The 17583-nt window shown below is 49.3% G+C and overlaps 1 protein-coding gene across 1 annotated transcript in view; it reads left to right on the top strand.

The window, feature by feature from the left end:
• Positions 1-6241: 6241 nt before the first annotated feature.
• GALNT9 (polypeptide N-acetylgalactosaminyltransferase 9) overlaps positions 6242-17583 on the top strand; it is a 75136-nt gene continuing 63794 nt past the window's right edge. Inside the window, exon 1 of the mRNA XM_080941253.1 lies at positions 6242-6803. Within this exon, the coding sequence (XP_080797379.1) occupies positions 6563-6803 (241 nt within the window). The 5' untranslated portion in view covers positions 6242-6562. The remainder of the gene's footprint in view (positions 6804-17583) is intronic.

Genomic DNA, 17583 nt, shown 5'->3' with positions numbered 1-17583 from the left:
GGGTGACATTCCCATCTTGCCATAGCTGTCTGGAGATGAGGTATCTGGACATATGCCTGACTTGCAGCAAATGTCATGTGATGCCAATGGAATGTCATGTGATGCCAATGGAATGTCATGTGATGCCAATGGAATGTCATGTGATGCCAATGAAATGTCATGTGATGCCAATGGAATGTCATGTGATGCCAATGGCATCAAAGAGAGATAATTCTCCTGAGCCTCCATTTCACCTTATGGGCTCATTGAGACTTCAGAACCCTAATATTTGGTATAGTCTAATAAGTTTTTTTTTTCTTTTTAAATCCCTATTGATCATGGCTGCAATTGAGAGCTGAGCTTTATTTTAAAGGCTTTGAATTTTCTTTCAGGGGCTTATAGGACAGATTGCAGTTTAAAAATAATTGATATTTGTTCTCTTTGAGCTCAGAAGCCTGAAAGGGCAAGACCTAGGAGCTATGGCTATGGGGTCTGCCGGGAGACAATGCCCTTCTCGGTGTCCTGTGGCTCAGCTCGTCCCTAGGCCTCACCACTACTGTAGAAACGAAAGGTTGTGTCTGTGACCCTCCTGGCCTTCCACTAGCCTCAGCTCTGCAAGGCTCCAAGTACTTCGACAGGGACATTGGATTAGGTTTGTCACATGAGACTCTTGCCATCTAGCAGGATAAAGGGCTTCTTACCGGAGCCCCAAGAAATAAAGTTATCAGGGGGTACCAGTGTCCTTGGTGATCCAGGAGAGGCTCAGTGTGTCTCAGTCCTCAGATTCATCCTGTGCTACTGTTCCGTCCCAGAATGCATCACTGGGGTAGACAAGCAGCTGGCAGAGTCTCCACGTGGGTCCTGACCTGTGTAACCCACTAGAACCACCCTTGTCTGAGAAACTGGTCAGTCAGGATCATCATGGCAAACATAGAGAATCACAGAGATTGGTGCCACTAAGGACTGAAAGGGTGTTGGGGCAGTGTCCCCATGGGCTCCATTGATTGCTCTTATGTGACCTGTGAAGAAGATGGGTGAACACTGTGCGGTGACAGTAGAGTCCTGTACATTTAACCATCACTGACACCAACTGCTCTTCCCAGCATCCCTCAGCCCCACTCTATGCCCCCTCTGATTGGCAAGCGAGCCCTTCCTTGAAGGTGACACCTGCCTCCGGCTCCAGTGCCTGTGTCCATAGGTGCAGATATGGCTCATAATGATGGGTGACTGATCCATCTCAGTGGAAGGAAATGGTTGGCCCTGGATAGCCATGAGGAAAGAAGGTTGGGAGGGCAGGGGAGCTGTCAAGATGTCTCATAGTGACCATGATTAAGGATAATGTGAACCACCACACTTGATCCGAGCAGGGTGATGGATAACCCAGAGCCTTCAGGAGCATGTATTGACTATCTCTCCAGGTTAAGAGCCCCCATCCGCTGAGGCAGCTCTGAGAGCAGAGAAATAGCCTGGCTCATGGGACCAGGAAAGTTACTCTAGCTCGTAACATCACTTTTGCGTAGTTTTAGCTTCATTTTTTAAAAATATTAATTTATTACATGTAAGTACATTGCAGCTGTCTTCAGACACACCAGAAGAGGGCATCAGATTCCATTACAGATGATTGGGAGCCACCATGTATTTGCTGGAATTTGAACTCAGGACCTCTGGAAGAGCAGTCAGTGCTCTTAACCACTGAGCCATCTCTCCAGCCCTTAACTTCATTTTGTTATTATTTTTGTGTATGTGAGTGTTTTGGCTTCAGTGCATGTCTGTATACCACATGTGTGCCTCGTCCCTGCAGAGGCCAGAGAGGGTGTCAGATCTCCTTTGCTATGTGTGTGCTTGGGACTGAGCAAGTGTTCTCTGTGAGAGCAGCAACTGCTTGACTGCCGAGCTCTCTCTCCAGCCTGGCACTTATACCTTACGGATCACTCCCCTGAGCAGGTGAATCTACTACCACCCTGCACTGGGCCTATGCCACAGAGCCTGCCTACTGCTCTCAGCATTCTCCCCTCCCTGACCTCTGGCATGTCTATGAGGAAGTTCTAGATTAGGTTAATTAAAGCAAGAAGACCCACCCTGAGTGTGGGCAGCACCTTTCTGTGAACTAGGGTCCCAGATTGAATAAAAGGAGAGTGAAGCTGGGTGCTGTTATATTTGCCTTTAAATCCAAGCACTCTGGAGAGTGAGGCAAGCAGATCTCTGTGAGTTCTAGGCCAGCCTGGTCTACATTGAGTTCTAGGCTAGCCTTGTCTATGCAGTGTGTTCTAGGCTAGGTTAGTACTAGCATTCATCCCTATCTCTCTGCTTCCTGACTGTAGATGCAGTGTGACCAGCAGTCTCACACCCCTGACGCCATGACTCCTACTCTGATGGACTGCTTTGTACCTTCAAATGGTAAATCAAAACAAACCCATCTTTTGTAGGGTACTTGAGAGAAACGTAACCAATACAGTGAGTTTGGAATAGAACCTGATGGAGCATGTTTCACTGACAGAGAGCATTCCTCTCATCCCTACGCTTCCAGCTTTCATTCCAACCTGGGCCAGATCCATTTCCCTTTTCATGATACCACAGTTCCAATGGTCTTTTTTTCCTGGACCGGGAACAGCCAGTTCAGAAGCGAGATGCCCGGTGGCAGCATCTCTCGGTGTTTCCAGGCTGGCTACATTCAGTGCAAAGTTGTGGGAGATGTCTGAGGTCAAGCACCCCATAGAGACCCATCTTCCTGAAAGATGACCCTAGTGTCTCTCCAGATGCACCCTGACCTCCCACTGCCCTATCAATCTTCCTGCAGCCTGCACTCAAAGTGTGACTGAGGCTCCCATGAACTGTTGGGCCTCTCCAGGTGATCTGTGTGCAATTGGCAGAGATACTAAGGACAGACTTAGCATCATGGGAGCCAGTAGAAGGAAGTGCTTGGGGACGAGGAGAGCATTCTTGGGCTCTCTGTTCCCCAACAGTGGGATGTATGTCCTGGGACCCCAAGCCACATTCAACACTAAGCATTCAGCATCTCTCCCAGGCCCGTTGGAGCCTTCTCTTGCTCGCCCCAGGTTCTGTCTGCTCACACTGCCAGTGGAACTCAGCCAAAGACTGACTCAGGACCTGCTGCTGGATATTCACATGAACCACATTCACATCACTTTCCATAAACATATAATGAAAAGTTTTTGATTTTTTTAAATTTGAGCATCAGTGGCTAATCAATTTGATTCTGGAGCCAAGTTGTCTGGGCTTAAATCCAGACTGAGACTTCGCTGCCAGCGTGACCTTGGGTATAGATACATTCTTCTTGGAGCCTCAGTTTTCTCTGGTGGGAAGTTAGGCTATACCCACTTCTGCCCCCCCATCCAATTAATGTTAGAAATAACGAGTCAGTAGTCCTCCCAGCCCAGAACAGTGCCTATACCAAAGCGAGTTCTGTTCTGTGACTCAAAGGCTGCCCTTGTAAACTTGTAGCCATCTCAGACCCTGGTGTGTCACCCACAGAACAACACATTATATCAGGACACAGGGATGACAGTTTATGGAAAGAGACCAGTGTCTGTGAGCCACGCTGCTGTACTAGACTCCTGAGGTGTGAGGTGTGTCAGGTTCCATCTCAGTAGGCACCATGTCTCTGGTGAGAGCCCTGGCCACAGTCCCAGTGGTGGCAGTGTCCTCTGAGTCTCAGAGACATATTTTCTGGTAAAACCCTGCTTGGTTCCAGGCAGAAGCATCTGAATGCTTCAAGGTTGGCTCTCCTTGTAGGAAACACCCGAGGAACAGCTCCTGTACCCCCGGCACAGACCACTCTGCAGTCTCAGCTGTCTTTCCTGGGACTGGCTGAGGGGTGACCCCTTTCCTCTAGTGTAACACTGCATGTGCTCTTGGCAACTTTTCCTGTCATTTTGTCTGTACTTGGGTGAGGTAATGGCATAATAGAAATTTCTTAATAATTCTAAGGTGGATTTACTTAAAATATACGATGGAATTGAAATAATGATTATTCAATCAACTTAAAACTTAGAGAAATCTTTGTGACAAATGGACTAGAAATCACGCAGTCTCCCTGGGGCACATAATTATCCTCGGAATGGTACACAACACACACTGACTGAGAGAGTAGCCCTTGCAAAAATGGATTAGGGAAGTTAATGAATACACATGAATATAAAGACATTAGTTCAGGAACTCATCTATGTAGATGCCAAAACCCGGAGCAGTTAGAAAAATAGAAAAGATTGGTCAAGAGTCAACCAGATTTAGTGCCAATGGAATAAATTTTCTTACTATGGCTCTGTGGTTGTGCGGGACAGAAATAAAGATATTGTCCTTGTAGATTCAGATAAAAGTTTGTAGTAGGTGTTTAAGACAGAGTGCCAGCCACAGTGATCACAGAGATGTGCTTAATTATAAGCCCATAAGGTTAAATACCCGCCTGGCGGTAATAAAGAATGTGGGAGAGAAACTTACAGAGAAAACTGCAGAGAATTTTGATCTGGTTTCTTGGAACATGTTTGAGGAAATAAAGTTGAAGCTGTATGCTTTATGACTTTGAAATGAAATAAATACAGAGAAGCTTGAAGCTTCCAGGGCTCTCTCCTGTACAAGGTTGTGGTCATCTTCACTGTGCAGACACCACATCTGCGTCCCTGGGGATTTGAAACCGGCTGGCGCTAGACTCCGGCAATTTCCTTTTCCTTTTTAATCTTTGGAGACAGGGTTTCTCTGTGTAGCTCCGGCTGTTTGGGAACTCACTCTGTAGACCTGGCTGGCCTTAAACTCATGATTCTCCTGCCTCTGCCTCCTTTGGCAAATCCACACTGGCCACATTTTCTGTGACAGGAAGGAGAGGCTTAGCTAGAAAAAAAAGCAGTGTGACTTTCATTCCTCCTGCTTCCAACCAGAAGTCAAGTGTCTCTAAGTCTTTGTCCACTCCTCCGAATTGGAACAGACATGATACAGACACACACATACACAGAAACTGCACACACAAATACATACAAACACACACACACGCATCACATACACATTGCACACATGCATAATCACAAGGACACAGCACATGCATGCATATATATACACACACATGCAGACACATCACACACTACTCATGTGCTTGTACATTATGAAGACATATCACATATATGCACAAACATATACAACACGTAGAGACATATCATACACCCTTTGTACATGTGCATATTCACACACAAAGGAGACTTATGAACACAGAAACACGTGTAACATAGACACAGGGACATATCCATAATCATGCACAAATACATATGCAAAGACATGGGCACATGCACACACAATGCACACATAAACATACATGCTTACACATGATATATGCACACACAAGACAGATACATGCATGCACAGATACTCAGGCAGAACCAAGAGCTATAAAGTCCCACAGACCTTGTTCTTTTGTGAGATGGGCCCACCACAAAGTAAACTCCTCATAAATGCTCCATCGTTTATTCATTTCGTTAATATTTGATAAATACCAGCTACGTGTCAGAAACCGTTTCAGACACTGTAAAGTCAGCGGTAACCAGGTATACAGGAGGAGCTCACTGCCTGTGATTCAGGCTCACAACCCAGGTTGTGCGACTTCTGCCATTCCCCCCCCCCCATTCCAACCGTCTCATCTACAACTGTTTGGGACTGAATTAGAGAGGAAGAGGCAGGTGTTTGTTGTTTTCTTTTGGCTGAGCATGCACCTGAACACTGAGAACTTGAGAAACCTGGTCAAGATTTGTTTTTCCTGTATTTGTTTGGCCTGATACTACAATAGGATTGCTCAATCTCCTGCCTACTCTCCTTTCTTATCCTTCGGACCCAGAGGAGGGGGCAATCAATCAGATTGGGTTTGGCCAGGCGCGGTGGGCAGGCAAATCTAGGTAGCTCTGACTCAGTACCGCACAAAGGCACTCCACCACACCCCGGCGTGCACCCACAGCTCGGTCCCGACCGGCGTTCCTTAAGGCTTCGTGTCCACCGGGGTCAAGTGTGGATTTTGTCCCCTAAAATAAGCCCAGGCGTGGAAGGCGGTCCGAAGCTCTGAGTGGTGCCGCGCCCTGGACCTCGCTCCAAGCCGGCCTATCCTGGCCAGGGGTGGAGCGCGGGATCGGTTTGGGGCGGCGGGCGGGGCAGCGGGCGCCGCGTGCATGCTGATGAGCGCAGGCCGCGTCACTGCGCACCGGCGCCGTGGTTTCGGGGCGCGCAGGAGCGGGGCGCGCAGGAGCCGAGCGCACAGGAGCGGGGCGCGCAGGAGCGAGTGGGGCGCGCAGGAACGGGGCGCAGCAGCCAAGGCCTCGCGCTGCCTCCTGGCTCAGGAAGCTCCTGCGGGCGGGCCCTGCTGACTATGCAGGCGGTGCCCTGTGCCCGCATCCCCAGGCGGTTTCAGTGCGCTGGAGAAGGGCGGGTCGCGGCGGCCTGGAGCTTGGAGCCCGCGCGGCGGTGCTGAAAGAACAGCTCCCGCCCTTGCCCGGCCCATGGTCCCGACCGCGGCCGGCCGTTCCCAGGCTCCTGCGGCCCCGGGGCCCCGGGAATGCCCGGCGGGTGAAGCGGCCCCGTCCGAGCCGCGCTCATGGCGGTGGCCAGGAAGATCAAAACTTTGCTGACGGTCAACATCCTGGTGTTCGTGGGCATCATTCTCTTCTCGGTGTACTGCCGCCTGCAGGACCGTTCTGAGGCACTGGTGCAGGTCGTGCGAGGCGCTGACCGCCGGATGCGCAATCGGCTCTCCAAGGCGAGTGCTCTGGCCGACCGTGAGGCCATCCTTCAGCGCCTGGACCATTTGGAAGAGGTGGTCTACAACCAGCTGAATGGTGAGTCGCGGGATGGATGGAAAGGCAGGGCCCCATGTCAGGACATTACTGTATCCAGGAGTGACTGTCCACACCCATCCGAAGGGGTCTGGAGTGGAAGCTACTCTGGGTCCTGCAGAGGGAATGTTGGGAGGCCTTCATTGGCAGAGGGCATTGATAGGGTGACTGCATTATCCACTCATCCTGTGAACACTTGGGAATGTCCCCTGCTTCTCCCACAATGCCTCCAAACTTACTACCCGAGAGAACTCGAACTTCTCAAGGAAGAGCCTCTGAGGAGTTGCCAGGAGGGTAGTGAGGGGCTCAGGCAATGCCTAGATCCACAGTGAGGGAGGTCCAGACAGTGCCTAGATTCACATCCAGGGACCGGAGGTACTTTACAGAGCTGTGAGGGTGGAGGTGACACCTATGTCCACATCAAGGACTCAGAGAATCCTTCCGAGCTGTGGGTTTAGACTAGTCCCAGTCCTCTTCCTGGAGATATGGAAGGAGGGGTGATTGTTGCCTCTTTAAAAATGATTGATCCCATCTTCCTCACTGTATGGCACCGAGGGTGTCCTGTCCGTTAAAGTGTGACCTCTGGCCTCATAGTCACCTTTCAAGGATGCTCAAAGCTCCTATAGAAAGTTCTGTTATGGGAGAAATGTAAGACACCACACCAATACTGTGTGGACAGATGGATTCCAGTGTTCAGCAGAACTGGGTAGGAGCCAAGTGCTCCGGTGGCCTGAGGTCAAGTGCCTGGGAACCCCTGAGGCATGAAAGTTTCTGCTTCTGGTGGCCTATCTGCTTTTCCGTGAGGAAAGGGGCACTCAGCATCTTTGTCACAGTTGGTCACAGTGGAGGGTTGTTGCTGTTGGGAATGGAATATTTTACATTTTGAGTGTAGGATGAATGCACCATCTCTGTCCCGGAGGACAGCTTTGTTAGGTTTCAGGAAGGAGATAATTGGTGCATGCCTGCAGCTCCAGCAGGCTTCTGTACTGTGTGGTTCTCAGCAGAAACAGCCCCAAGCAAACCACTTTCTACAAGTGCTAGGAACTGGCTTCACTAGGCAGTAACTAGGTTGGGTGGGCAGATTCAGCAGGGCTCAGGTTATAAGTTGTCTGCTTGCTGTGTAAGGGTCACTGGGGTCTCCTAAGAGAACTGGGTTCCAGGAAAGTGCCATCTGGGTTCCAGATGGCTCAGGTATCCTCATAGCAAAACCCTCACCACCCACGGAGCTCCAGGAACCCACAGCAACCCCAACCAGCTTTGAGGCTTCTCCATCAGCCATTCAGCCAAATGCACAGAGGAAGAAAGTTGAGTTGGAGCAGTGGCTTGGCCTTGCCGTCCGTATGATTCATCTTCTGGAAGACGCTGGGTCCCGTAATAGCTCGGAGCTTTATTGAAGTGTATTTGCCAGGGTGTTATGGTCTGTTTTATGGGGCGGACCAGAGGATTATATAAAAACATTGGCACTGTTGGCGCTTGTGTAACATCATGCCGGCTGGCCTCATGAGCTGTTTCCTTCCCTAGTTCCCCAAGGACAAGAGGGGCCAATATTTGGTGGAAGTAAAAGCTGAGACCCTCAATCACCTTTCCTGACATTGAGCTGGACAGAGTAAAGTTCTTCCCTCTGGCCCATCTCCTCCCTGCTTCTATGCTCCTGACAGCTTCTTCCTGTTTCTCTTCTCTCATTCCCTCCCTTTCTCCACCTTTCCTTTATAACTTCCTTCACCCCTCACTAAATCCCTTCCCTTTCCTTTTCCTCCTCTGTGCTGAAACAGCTATGCCTCTCTCTTTGATTCATAAACTTAGCAGAATCTAAACTCAGTTGTCATTCAGTATTTGTCCTAGGAAGGAAACAAAACAATGGTCTCAGGTGGGCTCCTCTGGGGAGAGCAAGAGTATCCAGGGGCTGTCTAAGGGAAGTCATTTGAGATACCCTTACTCCAGGTTTGGCTTAAGGCCTCTCTGACTGAGGGGATGGAGGAAAGCCATGAGAGCTTCCTGGAGGAGGCTGGCTCCTCTCCCTGTTATTGCTTGTTCTATTTTAGATCCTAGAGATGTGGGCTTGATCCCCAAGGGTTTCTACCTGATACTATCTCAGTTGCATTAAAACAGTAAGAGGAAGCAATTGCTTACATCCCCTGAGCCCAGACTCTTCCTTTGAACACTTTCCTGGCTCCCCAGGAGAAGAGGAAGTCCTGGAGAGGCAGGAGGCACAGGAGGGTGCTTTGGTGTGGGTGGTATGCCATTCTCTTTGGCCCTGTGACCCTGTGGCATGTCTTACCCTGTCAGAGCACCCCAACGTGGTGCAGACTCAGGCTCATAGGACCCAGAAGTCACCATGGGAAAGGGTGCGCAGTCCCTCTTATATGTGCTTGAGAATTGCTCCTGAATTCAGCGCTCAAGGCAAGAAAAAATGTTTATGGGAAAAACTCATCCTCTGAATACCTTAAATTGCACATAAAGCCTGGTGCCCAAGGCTGTGTGAGCGGCTGACCCAGGTTCTCAGGAGCAGTAAATTCAAATCCTCCAAGCTGTTGGTGCTGTTTCCAGTCTGATGCTGGGAATTTAGCCCCTTTCCCCTAATGATGTGTGTGGGGACAACCAGGGCTTTTATACATAATGGGTGCCTCTCTACTGTCTGTGTGAAGGCTCAGCAGAGCAGAGGCACATCCCTCTGCTGCAGAGAGCTTTGTACGATGGAGAGGACCACTTGGCCCAGGGTCTCACACCTGGGTAGGTGGTCACTCTTGAAGGGTTGTTTCTAAAACCAGAGCATGTGCAAATGTAGATTCCCTCCAATTTGTGCTGACCCCTCCCCCATGTCCGTTCATCATACTGTTGGTAACATTCAAAGCTGCAATTGGTCTTAGGGTTGGGACAGAACTAGGAACCAGGAAATGGAATGACTTTCTAGGGTTGCATAAGAAACTGGTGGCGCAGCCACTTGAAGAACATGCAGAACCTGCATTTCTGACATTACCACAAGTTCAAGTTAAAAACAGAAACAAAACAGAAGATTTTAATGTGGGCCCCAGATGCTGGCCCTAGAAGTCCTGGAATAGATGGTGTCTATCTGCTTCATAAAGGCTTGCTTCCCCTTCTCTGGGATGCTGGCCTAGTTTTCCTAACCAAGTACTGAATGTCTTGTCTCTCTAGTGTGTAGACCAGGTTAGCCTCAAATTTACAGAGACCTGCCTCCCCCTGCCTTCTAAGTGCTGGGATCAAAAGGAGTGCTCCACCACGCCCAGCTCCTTTGGTCCCCTTTAAATACTTTTGTCTGTGGTTCCATCTCTATTGTCCTACACTCAGGAAGAGTGACACACCATTGAATATTTGAGTAGGTGGGCTGTACATTGCTTTTGATAGATAAGTTTCTTTGTTTTAACAAAGTCTTTCTCTGTATAGCACTGGCTGTCTTGGGCTATGTATACCAGGCTGAACTCACAGGATTCACTCGCCTTTGCCTCAGATACTGGGATCAAAGGCTTGTGGTGCCACATGGCTCAGAATAAGTTTATTCTGGGCCATCATGCCCCGCTGCCATGCTTGCTGGTGGAAGCACTGAATGAAAGTGTTCTGGAAGATCACACACGGTTGCACTGCTATCAGGAATCAAAAGAAGCAGCTCCAGTGAGGAGGAGTGAGATGTGGAGTGAGCCACGATGCAGAGCTCTGATGCAGGGGCATGATTGTTCTCACATTGTGAGCCTGGGTTACTCAGACCTTTCCTGCTTCCTGCAGCTGAAGCTAAACAGTGCATACAGCTTTAGAAGTAGGTTTCAGAAGCCCCCATCTAGGGTTAAGATGGAGGTGCTGGAGGCCAGGTGGGAAAACTGAGGCAATTGACATAGGGCGTGGGGTTCTGAGACGCCTTCATGGCAGCAACGCCCTCCCAGCCAGCTCATGTTGGGTGCAGTGAGTTTCCATCTATAAAGAACTTTGAGAGCTGAAGCAGAGGCTGGAAGGAGGGCGAGGGAAGGATGTTGAAATGTCAGCAAGGGTATGGCTTTCCCTTGTAACCTTTGACTTCAGAGTAGTGAGTACTGAGCCTAAGACCAGGTGTTGGAGGTAAGGGTGACTTGATCCTAGGGCTGAGGAACGTAGCAGGTGCTGTGCCAGGTGTGACGACACGCCCTAGATCTCGGCCCTACCAAGAGCATTTGCTCAGAGTGCAGCTGGTGTCCCTAGAACACAAGCTGAGCGTAGTGAGCCTCTCTTTCAGATGTCCGCTCGAGGAGTGGCCCCTTTTTAGTCACTTCTGTCATGCAGGTAACCAGACAGGTGGCAACACTCTCAGGAGCAAGAAGGTAATGCAGTTGGAGGAGTGTGTGTTGGGCCTGAGGATGGCTTCCTTCTCCGTTGACAGGTCCAGCACACATTCCCTCTTGAGCCTCTGGATAGATCAGGGCATTAGCTTCCAGAAAGGGGCCTGTTTGGAGCATCTCTGCACACTGGAGAAACAGGAAGGACGCCTCATTTGCAGGGAACATGATTGACTGACTGTAGGAACGTTCTTGTTCCCTTGCAAGTTTTACTTACCAAAGCCGCTCACTGCTGGCTCCAGGCCTTCTCAGCTCAAGCCTGTTGGTTTTTCCCTTCTCAGAGTATATGGTCCTGCACGGCCCCCTTCGGTGGCAAGAGTCATGGTGGCTGGGAAAAGAGCTGCACTTGTTGCACTGGCTGACTTCCACCCACCCTCTCCCCCTTTACAGCTTGCCTACCACTGACAAATAGCCACAAAAGATGAGTGTCTCACTTGAGTATGGCCCCAGCTCCGTAGCTGGGCGAATTCAGGGTGTGTGTGTGTGTGTGTGTGTGTGTGTGTGTGTGATGGCTGCCATTCTGACTGTGCTGTCTGCTATGTGCACGGCTCTTGGAGAAGCTGTGGCAATGATTTTGTTTGTTTGTTTTGGTTTTGGTTTCTTCAGTTTGGAAGCAATTTGGCTCTACGTTGCTTCTCATGGGTGGGATGCAGTCTTCTGGACATCCTCCATCATCAGAGACACTGATTGCCCTTGACTATAGTTGTATGGGGACCCCTGAGCCCACATATGACAAGCAACCACGTGACATGAAGCCAAAGCATACTGCCATGTTATTTTCCTGTGAATAGCGGACCTGAATGTGGGGATGGGAAGGAGGGTAATCTGTTGGAAAGCACTCACAGGTGGCAGCCCCAGCCTTGGGGTGCTGGGGCGGAATGGTTATGTTTATAATCTGGCTTCCCCTCAGTCTGTTTTAGTCTGTTGGGGATAGATTAGAGAACTGTAACAAATGGTTTACCACGTGTTGGTTGGAAACTGGACATAGTAAGCTTCTGTGAATTCCTTTACCATATCTGCCTCCAGAGACATGTGGGTGAGGGCTGGAGTGGTTGAGAATACTAGTCTCTTCCAGAGGACCAGAGTTTAATTTTCAGCACCCATATGGTGGCTCCCAGTTATCTGTAAGTACAGTTCCAGGGCATCCATAGGCACTGTTGGCATGTGGCACACAGCTGCAGACATACGTGCAGGGAAAACATACACATTAAAAAGGGGGAGGAGGGGGAGGAGGAGTAGTCCTCAAAGAAATGCAACTAGGCTCTGCACCTCATCCTCACTGTCTCAGAGATGCTTTGAGAGGGGAAACAGGTGTTACCAGCAGGAAGAGTTAAGGACAGCATCTTCCCACCTCCTCAGCGGGGTCCTTGACCCCTGTGAAGATGGGTGTGAACAGTCTTTTGAAACTTTTTCAAAAGGAGAAAACTGCTTTGCAAGTTTCAAGAGTTTTTCCCCAGGAGGAAGATGGCTTTGGATTCTAACACAGGATACAGTGGTCATCAGCACTTTCCCAGGCTCTCTGCTGCCTCCTCCTCTGTGGAGCATCCCAGGATTGCTCATGGGCTCTTGTTCTACAGCCCTTGCGGACCAAGCTAACATCCCTGTTCCATGGGATGTTCACACTGGGGAAGAATGGGCGGCCTGTGAGATGTGTGAGGGGAAAACATAAGCATTTGTAAGCCCACCCTGTACTGGCCGGGCTCTGGTGATGCCCAACACTGCGCTGAAAGTCTCCACCCAGGTAGCAGCTTTCCTTATGCACCTTTATTGCTGGACATAGTGACCTCCCTGAGGTACAGGGTGGATACAGAGCCCAGGTAAAGCATTTTCAGCAGAGATGATATAGAGAAGGGGTGACAGACAGAGCAAGTAGGTAGATGAGGGATTTGAGAGTTACTTGACATGGCTTGAACTATGTGTTCCAAAATTTTTCATCCCCCAACACTTAGAATGTGGTCTTATATGGAGAAAAGTTCTGTGCAGATATTGAACGTATGCATTCTGGGGTGAGCCTAAATCTAGTGACATCTGTCTCTGTGGGGAGTGGAGAAAAGTGCTGGAGAGATAGCTCAGCAGTTAAGAGCACTTCCTGTTCTTTCAGGGAACTGGGGTTTGGCTCCTACTGCCCACATCAGGTATCTCACAGCTGTCAGTAATTCCAGCCCCCAGGGATCCGATTTCCACATCAGGCCTCGGTGGGCACCTGCATACACATGCGCGCACACAGCGATAAAAATAGATCTTTTTAAAACTGGAAAGAAGATACAGGAAGTGGCTTATAAGGTCAGAGGCAGAGCCGGAGCAGTGTGGCCACAAGCCAAGGGAATCTGGGATGGTTCAGGAGCAGAGAAAGGCAGGGTGCCTTCCTTAGAACTTCCAGGGACAGGGCTCTATTCGATATGCCTAAATCTTAAACTTGTGCACTCCCAACTGGATAGAATCCAAGACGACCATATGTCGGGCCCCCAGGTGGCATGCTGAGCAGCTGAGGACTCTTAGAAAGGTACAGCCAGGGATTCTATCCAGTCAGTGTTTGAACTGAGATGTAAAAGAACGGCAAGTGTGACCTAGGAGCATCCTAGGAAACAGAGTGTGTGTCAGCAGATGCAAAGGCCTCATCCATAGCAGTGAGTTTCAACCTTCCTAATGCAGTGGCCTTTTAATATAGTTCCTCATGTTGTGGTGACCCCCACTATAAAAGCATTTTTGTTGCTACTTCATAAGTGTAATTTTTGCTACTGATATGAATCATAATGTTTTTGGAGACAGAGGTTTGCCAGAGGGGCCCCAACCACTGTCCTGTGTCATGAGGGTCCTAGTGAGTAGTGGTCTCCTCAGTGGCTTGTTAGGTCAGCAGGTATCATCTGTGTTCCTTGGCTTCTAGGAGGTTCCTATGGAGAGAGTGGGTAATCAAAGTGAACTGAGAAATGCCTGAGGTTTTTTTTCTTAAACATTTTGTTTGATTTTGTGTGTGTCTTTGTGAGTGTGCGAATGTATGTGTGTGAGAGTGTGTGCATGGGTGTGTATTTGTGTATGTGAATGTCTGCTTGTGTGTGTGTATGTGTGTGTGTTAGTTACCTACAGAGGTTAAAGAAGACTTTGGATCCTCTAGACCTGGAGTCACAGGTGGTTTGTGAGCCTCCTGATATGAGTGTTGGGAACTGAAGTTGGGCCCTCTGAAAGAGCACAAGGTGCCTTTACCTACTGAACCATTTCTTCAGGTCAGAGACCTGGACTTTAGCCAGGATGCCGCCTCTGCCTTGCTGGCTGTTTTTGAAAAGCACCAATGATTTCGCTTGGATGTTTCGGACCAGACGAGTGTGACCTGGGAAATAATGCATTTGTCAATTATCAGAGGAGAAAGAACAAGGTTTCCAGGCAACCCAAGAGCTGGACCGTCCCTCTGTCCATTCTGAAGGGTGACCCACACTGCCTATGACCTGACCAAGTCCTAATCAGGGCTTTTAAATTCAATGTTTCAGACATGAGGCCCGGCTACTTTGTCCCAGGTGTCCTATGTGTCTAGTTTATTGATTTATGGATTATGAGATGTTGAATACTGGGTCTGATCCTGCCATCTGCCAGAGGCAACCCCTTAATAGCTGCTACTCTAGCTATGTCCCCAGGGAAGGTCTGCCTGGCCCAGCTCCCCTGTTTTCATTAGGAGTGTGGCCATTGACCAGCTGGGTTCCTCTCTAGCTCTACCTTTCCCGTGGGCAGCATCTGCCTATCTGAGATTTAAATTCTCCACTTGTGAGGTGGATGTGGGGGTCTGGTAGGGACTGAAGGTGTTATTATAGGCTGGAGTCTTACCATATGTTTTGTAGGGGAAGGGACTCTGTGATGTATGCACCTTTTTTTAAGTAAAGTGTGGGCATGCCCCCTTGCCACTGTCTCCAACTTCCAGTCAAAGCCAGCAACTGTGTCGTCCATAGCAGATTCTGAGCCTGACTCCCTAGTGACCTTCAAGAGGCCATCCGTGAGCACGCGTGTATGCGTGTGCACATTGTGCGTGTGTGCATGTGTGAAGATGTGACTGGCTGTCGATGCTGTATGTCTTCATTTTCTATTTACTAGCATTTTTTTTCTGACAAATGATGTAGTTTGTCTTTCATTGGTAGCGACACATTACTTACCCAAGAGGCACTGATCAAGAAGTGGGGGCCATAAATGGAGTGTGAGAATTGGATTGTTCTCAGTCGATGAGTAACGTGCACAGTCACAAGGGTAAGCCCCAGGAGGCAGACCAGCAGCCAACGGCTAAAACATACTTTTTCCATCGAGGCAGATGAACAATAGCCAGTTGTGATAAACAGTACAAAGCGAACTCACTCCGATCTGCTACACCTGGGAGGGCACGAGAGCGCCGTCCAAGAAAAGTCTAACGCTATCTGAAGAAACTGAGGTCACAAGATTCTGGCCTTGGTTTCTTCGAGTTTTCTCACAAGCACTCAAAAATCTTACCACAGGACTCTATAAATCTTACAGTGTGAGCTACCTTACTTTTGCCTAATCATACACACGTATTCACAAAAATTAGGTCATCGTCGCTGAAGTATGTGCAATCTGCAGAGAAATTGGTCGTATTTTTTTTTTTTTTTTTTTTTTTTGAAGCATTTCACGGGAGTGATTGTAAACCAAGCTCCTTGCCTGGCTGTACCCTTGAATCTTAAAGAAGAGAGAGAGAGACAAACTTACTTAATTCAAAAGATGAGTCAACTTCAGGAAATCTTCAGAATAATATAAACTTGACCAGTTTGCAAAGAATGTACAGTGGGATGGGAGGAAGCCAGAGGATGGTGATCTTTGGGGCTCCAGCGTGACCAGAGTTGGTAGAGGGCGACACCTACCTCCCGATCCCAGGTCCTGGCCCGAGCATCCTATGTTCTCAGTCCACTGAGAACAGGTAACAGCCTAGGTATTTGTGATGCTTGGTTGGGGGTACAGGTCAGGGTGTCACCATGTCAGTGTAGGGAGGATGACTGACCACCCTCCCTGCCTGCTGGGTGGTCCCAGAGTCTGCATTTCTCTGTGGCTCACACACTGAGCACACTGTGAGTGCTCTTTGTACTGCCGCATGCTGACTGGTAACCCCACTGGTATGAATACCTGGTGTTAGGGGCTGGACCTTTGGCCCAGGGAAAATTGGATGGCTTTCACCTTTTTCCCAGACCATGAAAGGAAGGCATAGCAACTGTGAGGCCCCACAGTATCTCTCTTTCTGGGTCAGGTCCACCTGGAGCCCACGGCATGTATCCTGGAAGCTCTGACTGACTAATTGGGCCACACGCCCCCTTGGATGCCTCGGCTGCTGGTGTGTATTTAAATACACATTCTAAGTGCAAATGCTCTTCAAGGCTTGCCCAGGCCTTGCTGTTGTACCAGGAAAATAAACGAACCCTTGTCCCAGGACCTCACAGGGAGCTTGGGCTTCCTGCTCCATAGTCCATGTAGCCCAGTTAGAGCTCTTCCTGCTGGGCTTCCCTGCCCTCCTGAGGAAAAGTCTGAACTGCTGTTCAGGAGGGTGGGAATAAGTTTAAGAGAACTAGATACTTCCCAGGGCCCATATGGCTGCAGGCCTTAAGGTCATTTTGGTTTTTCGAGGCAGGGTTTCTTTATGTAGCCTTGGTTGTCCTGGAACTTGCTCTGTAAACCAGGCTAGCCTCTAGCTCAGAGATCTGCCTGCCTCTGCTTCCTGAGCACTGGGATCAGAGGTGTGTGCACCACCACCCAACTGGAAAAAAGAAAGTTTAACTCAAGTTTAGTAAGCCACCAGATTTGTGATACAGCATAGAGTCTATACATTTAGTTAATGTCTTTGGCAGATGCATGGGACATGGTACACATAGCTCTTCACCACACGATAATGGAGTTCGTGAGATCACTAATGCCAGCTGTGGAAGGCCCGACGGCACATGTGGATGCAATGCTGTGTGGTGAGACAGCTGCTGAGTCCATTGGTGCCTCTCACGTGATACCATGAAGCTTATGTCTGAGGGCCTCCTGCTATCCCTCTGTGAGCTCTTTGGGGAGGGCCCTAGCATCATTTTGGTAGCCCAGTGTTGCCCCTGAGGTAGCTCACCCTGAGAGAGAGGATAGGGAGGGCCGTTCTGCCTATGTGTTGATGCTTTTGAGAAAGCAGAGCTGAGAGAAGGCAGGCTGGGCTCATACCAGAGACCTGCCCAGCCGTCTGTGTGACAAGCTGAGCCCATTCTCTTTTTTTCACGTAAACCTGATAAATTTTCACTGGAATTTTTATACAATCAACCAGAGTAAATCCTAAGAAGATACATATGTATCTTGTTCAAAATATGCAAACTCAGTTATAGTGTGGGTTCGGAGTGTCCTCTGGGGTATCTACAGGCAGCAGAGTCAGCCCCGAGTCTCTTCTGTCACCTCCTCACCTCCATCCTGCCTCTGCGTGGTCCTCCCCAGATGTGTTCCACACAGTGGTCTACTCAGTC

Source organism: Micromys minutus, assembly GCF_963924665.1.
Source record: "Micromys minutus genome assembly, chromosome: 29".
In the NCBI taxonomy this organism is placed as follows: domain Eukaryota; kingdom Metazoa; phylum Chordata; class Mammalia; order Rodentia; family Muridae; genus Micromys; species Micromys minutus.
Note: the sequence above shows the minus strand (reverse complement) of the source record. Positions and strands in the feature narration are given on the sequence as shown.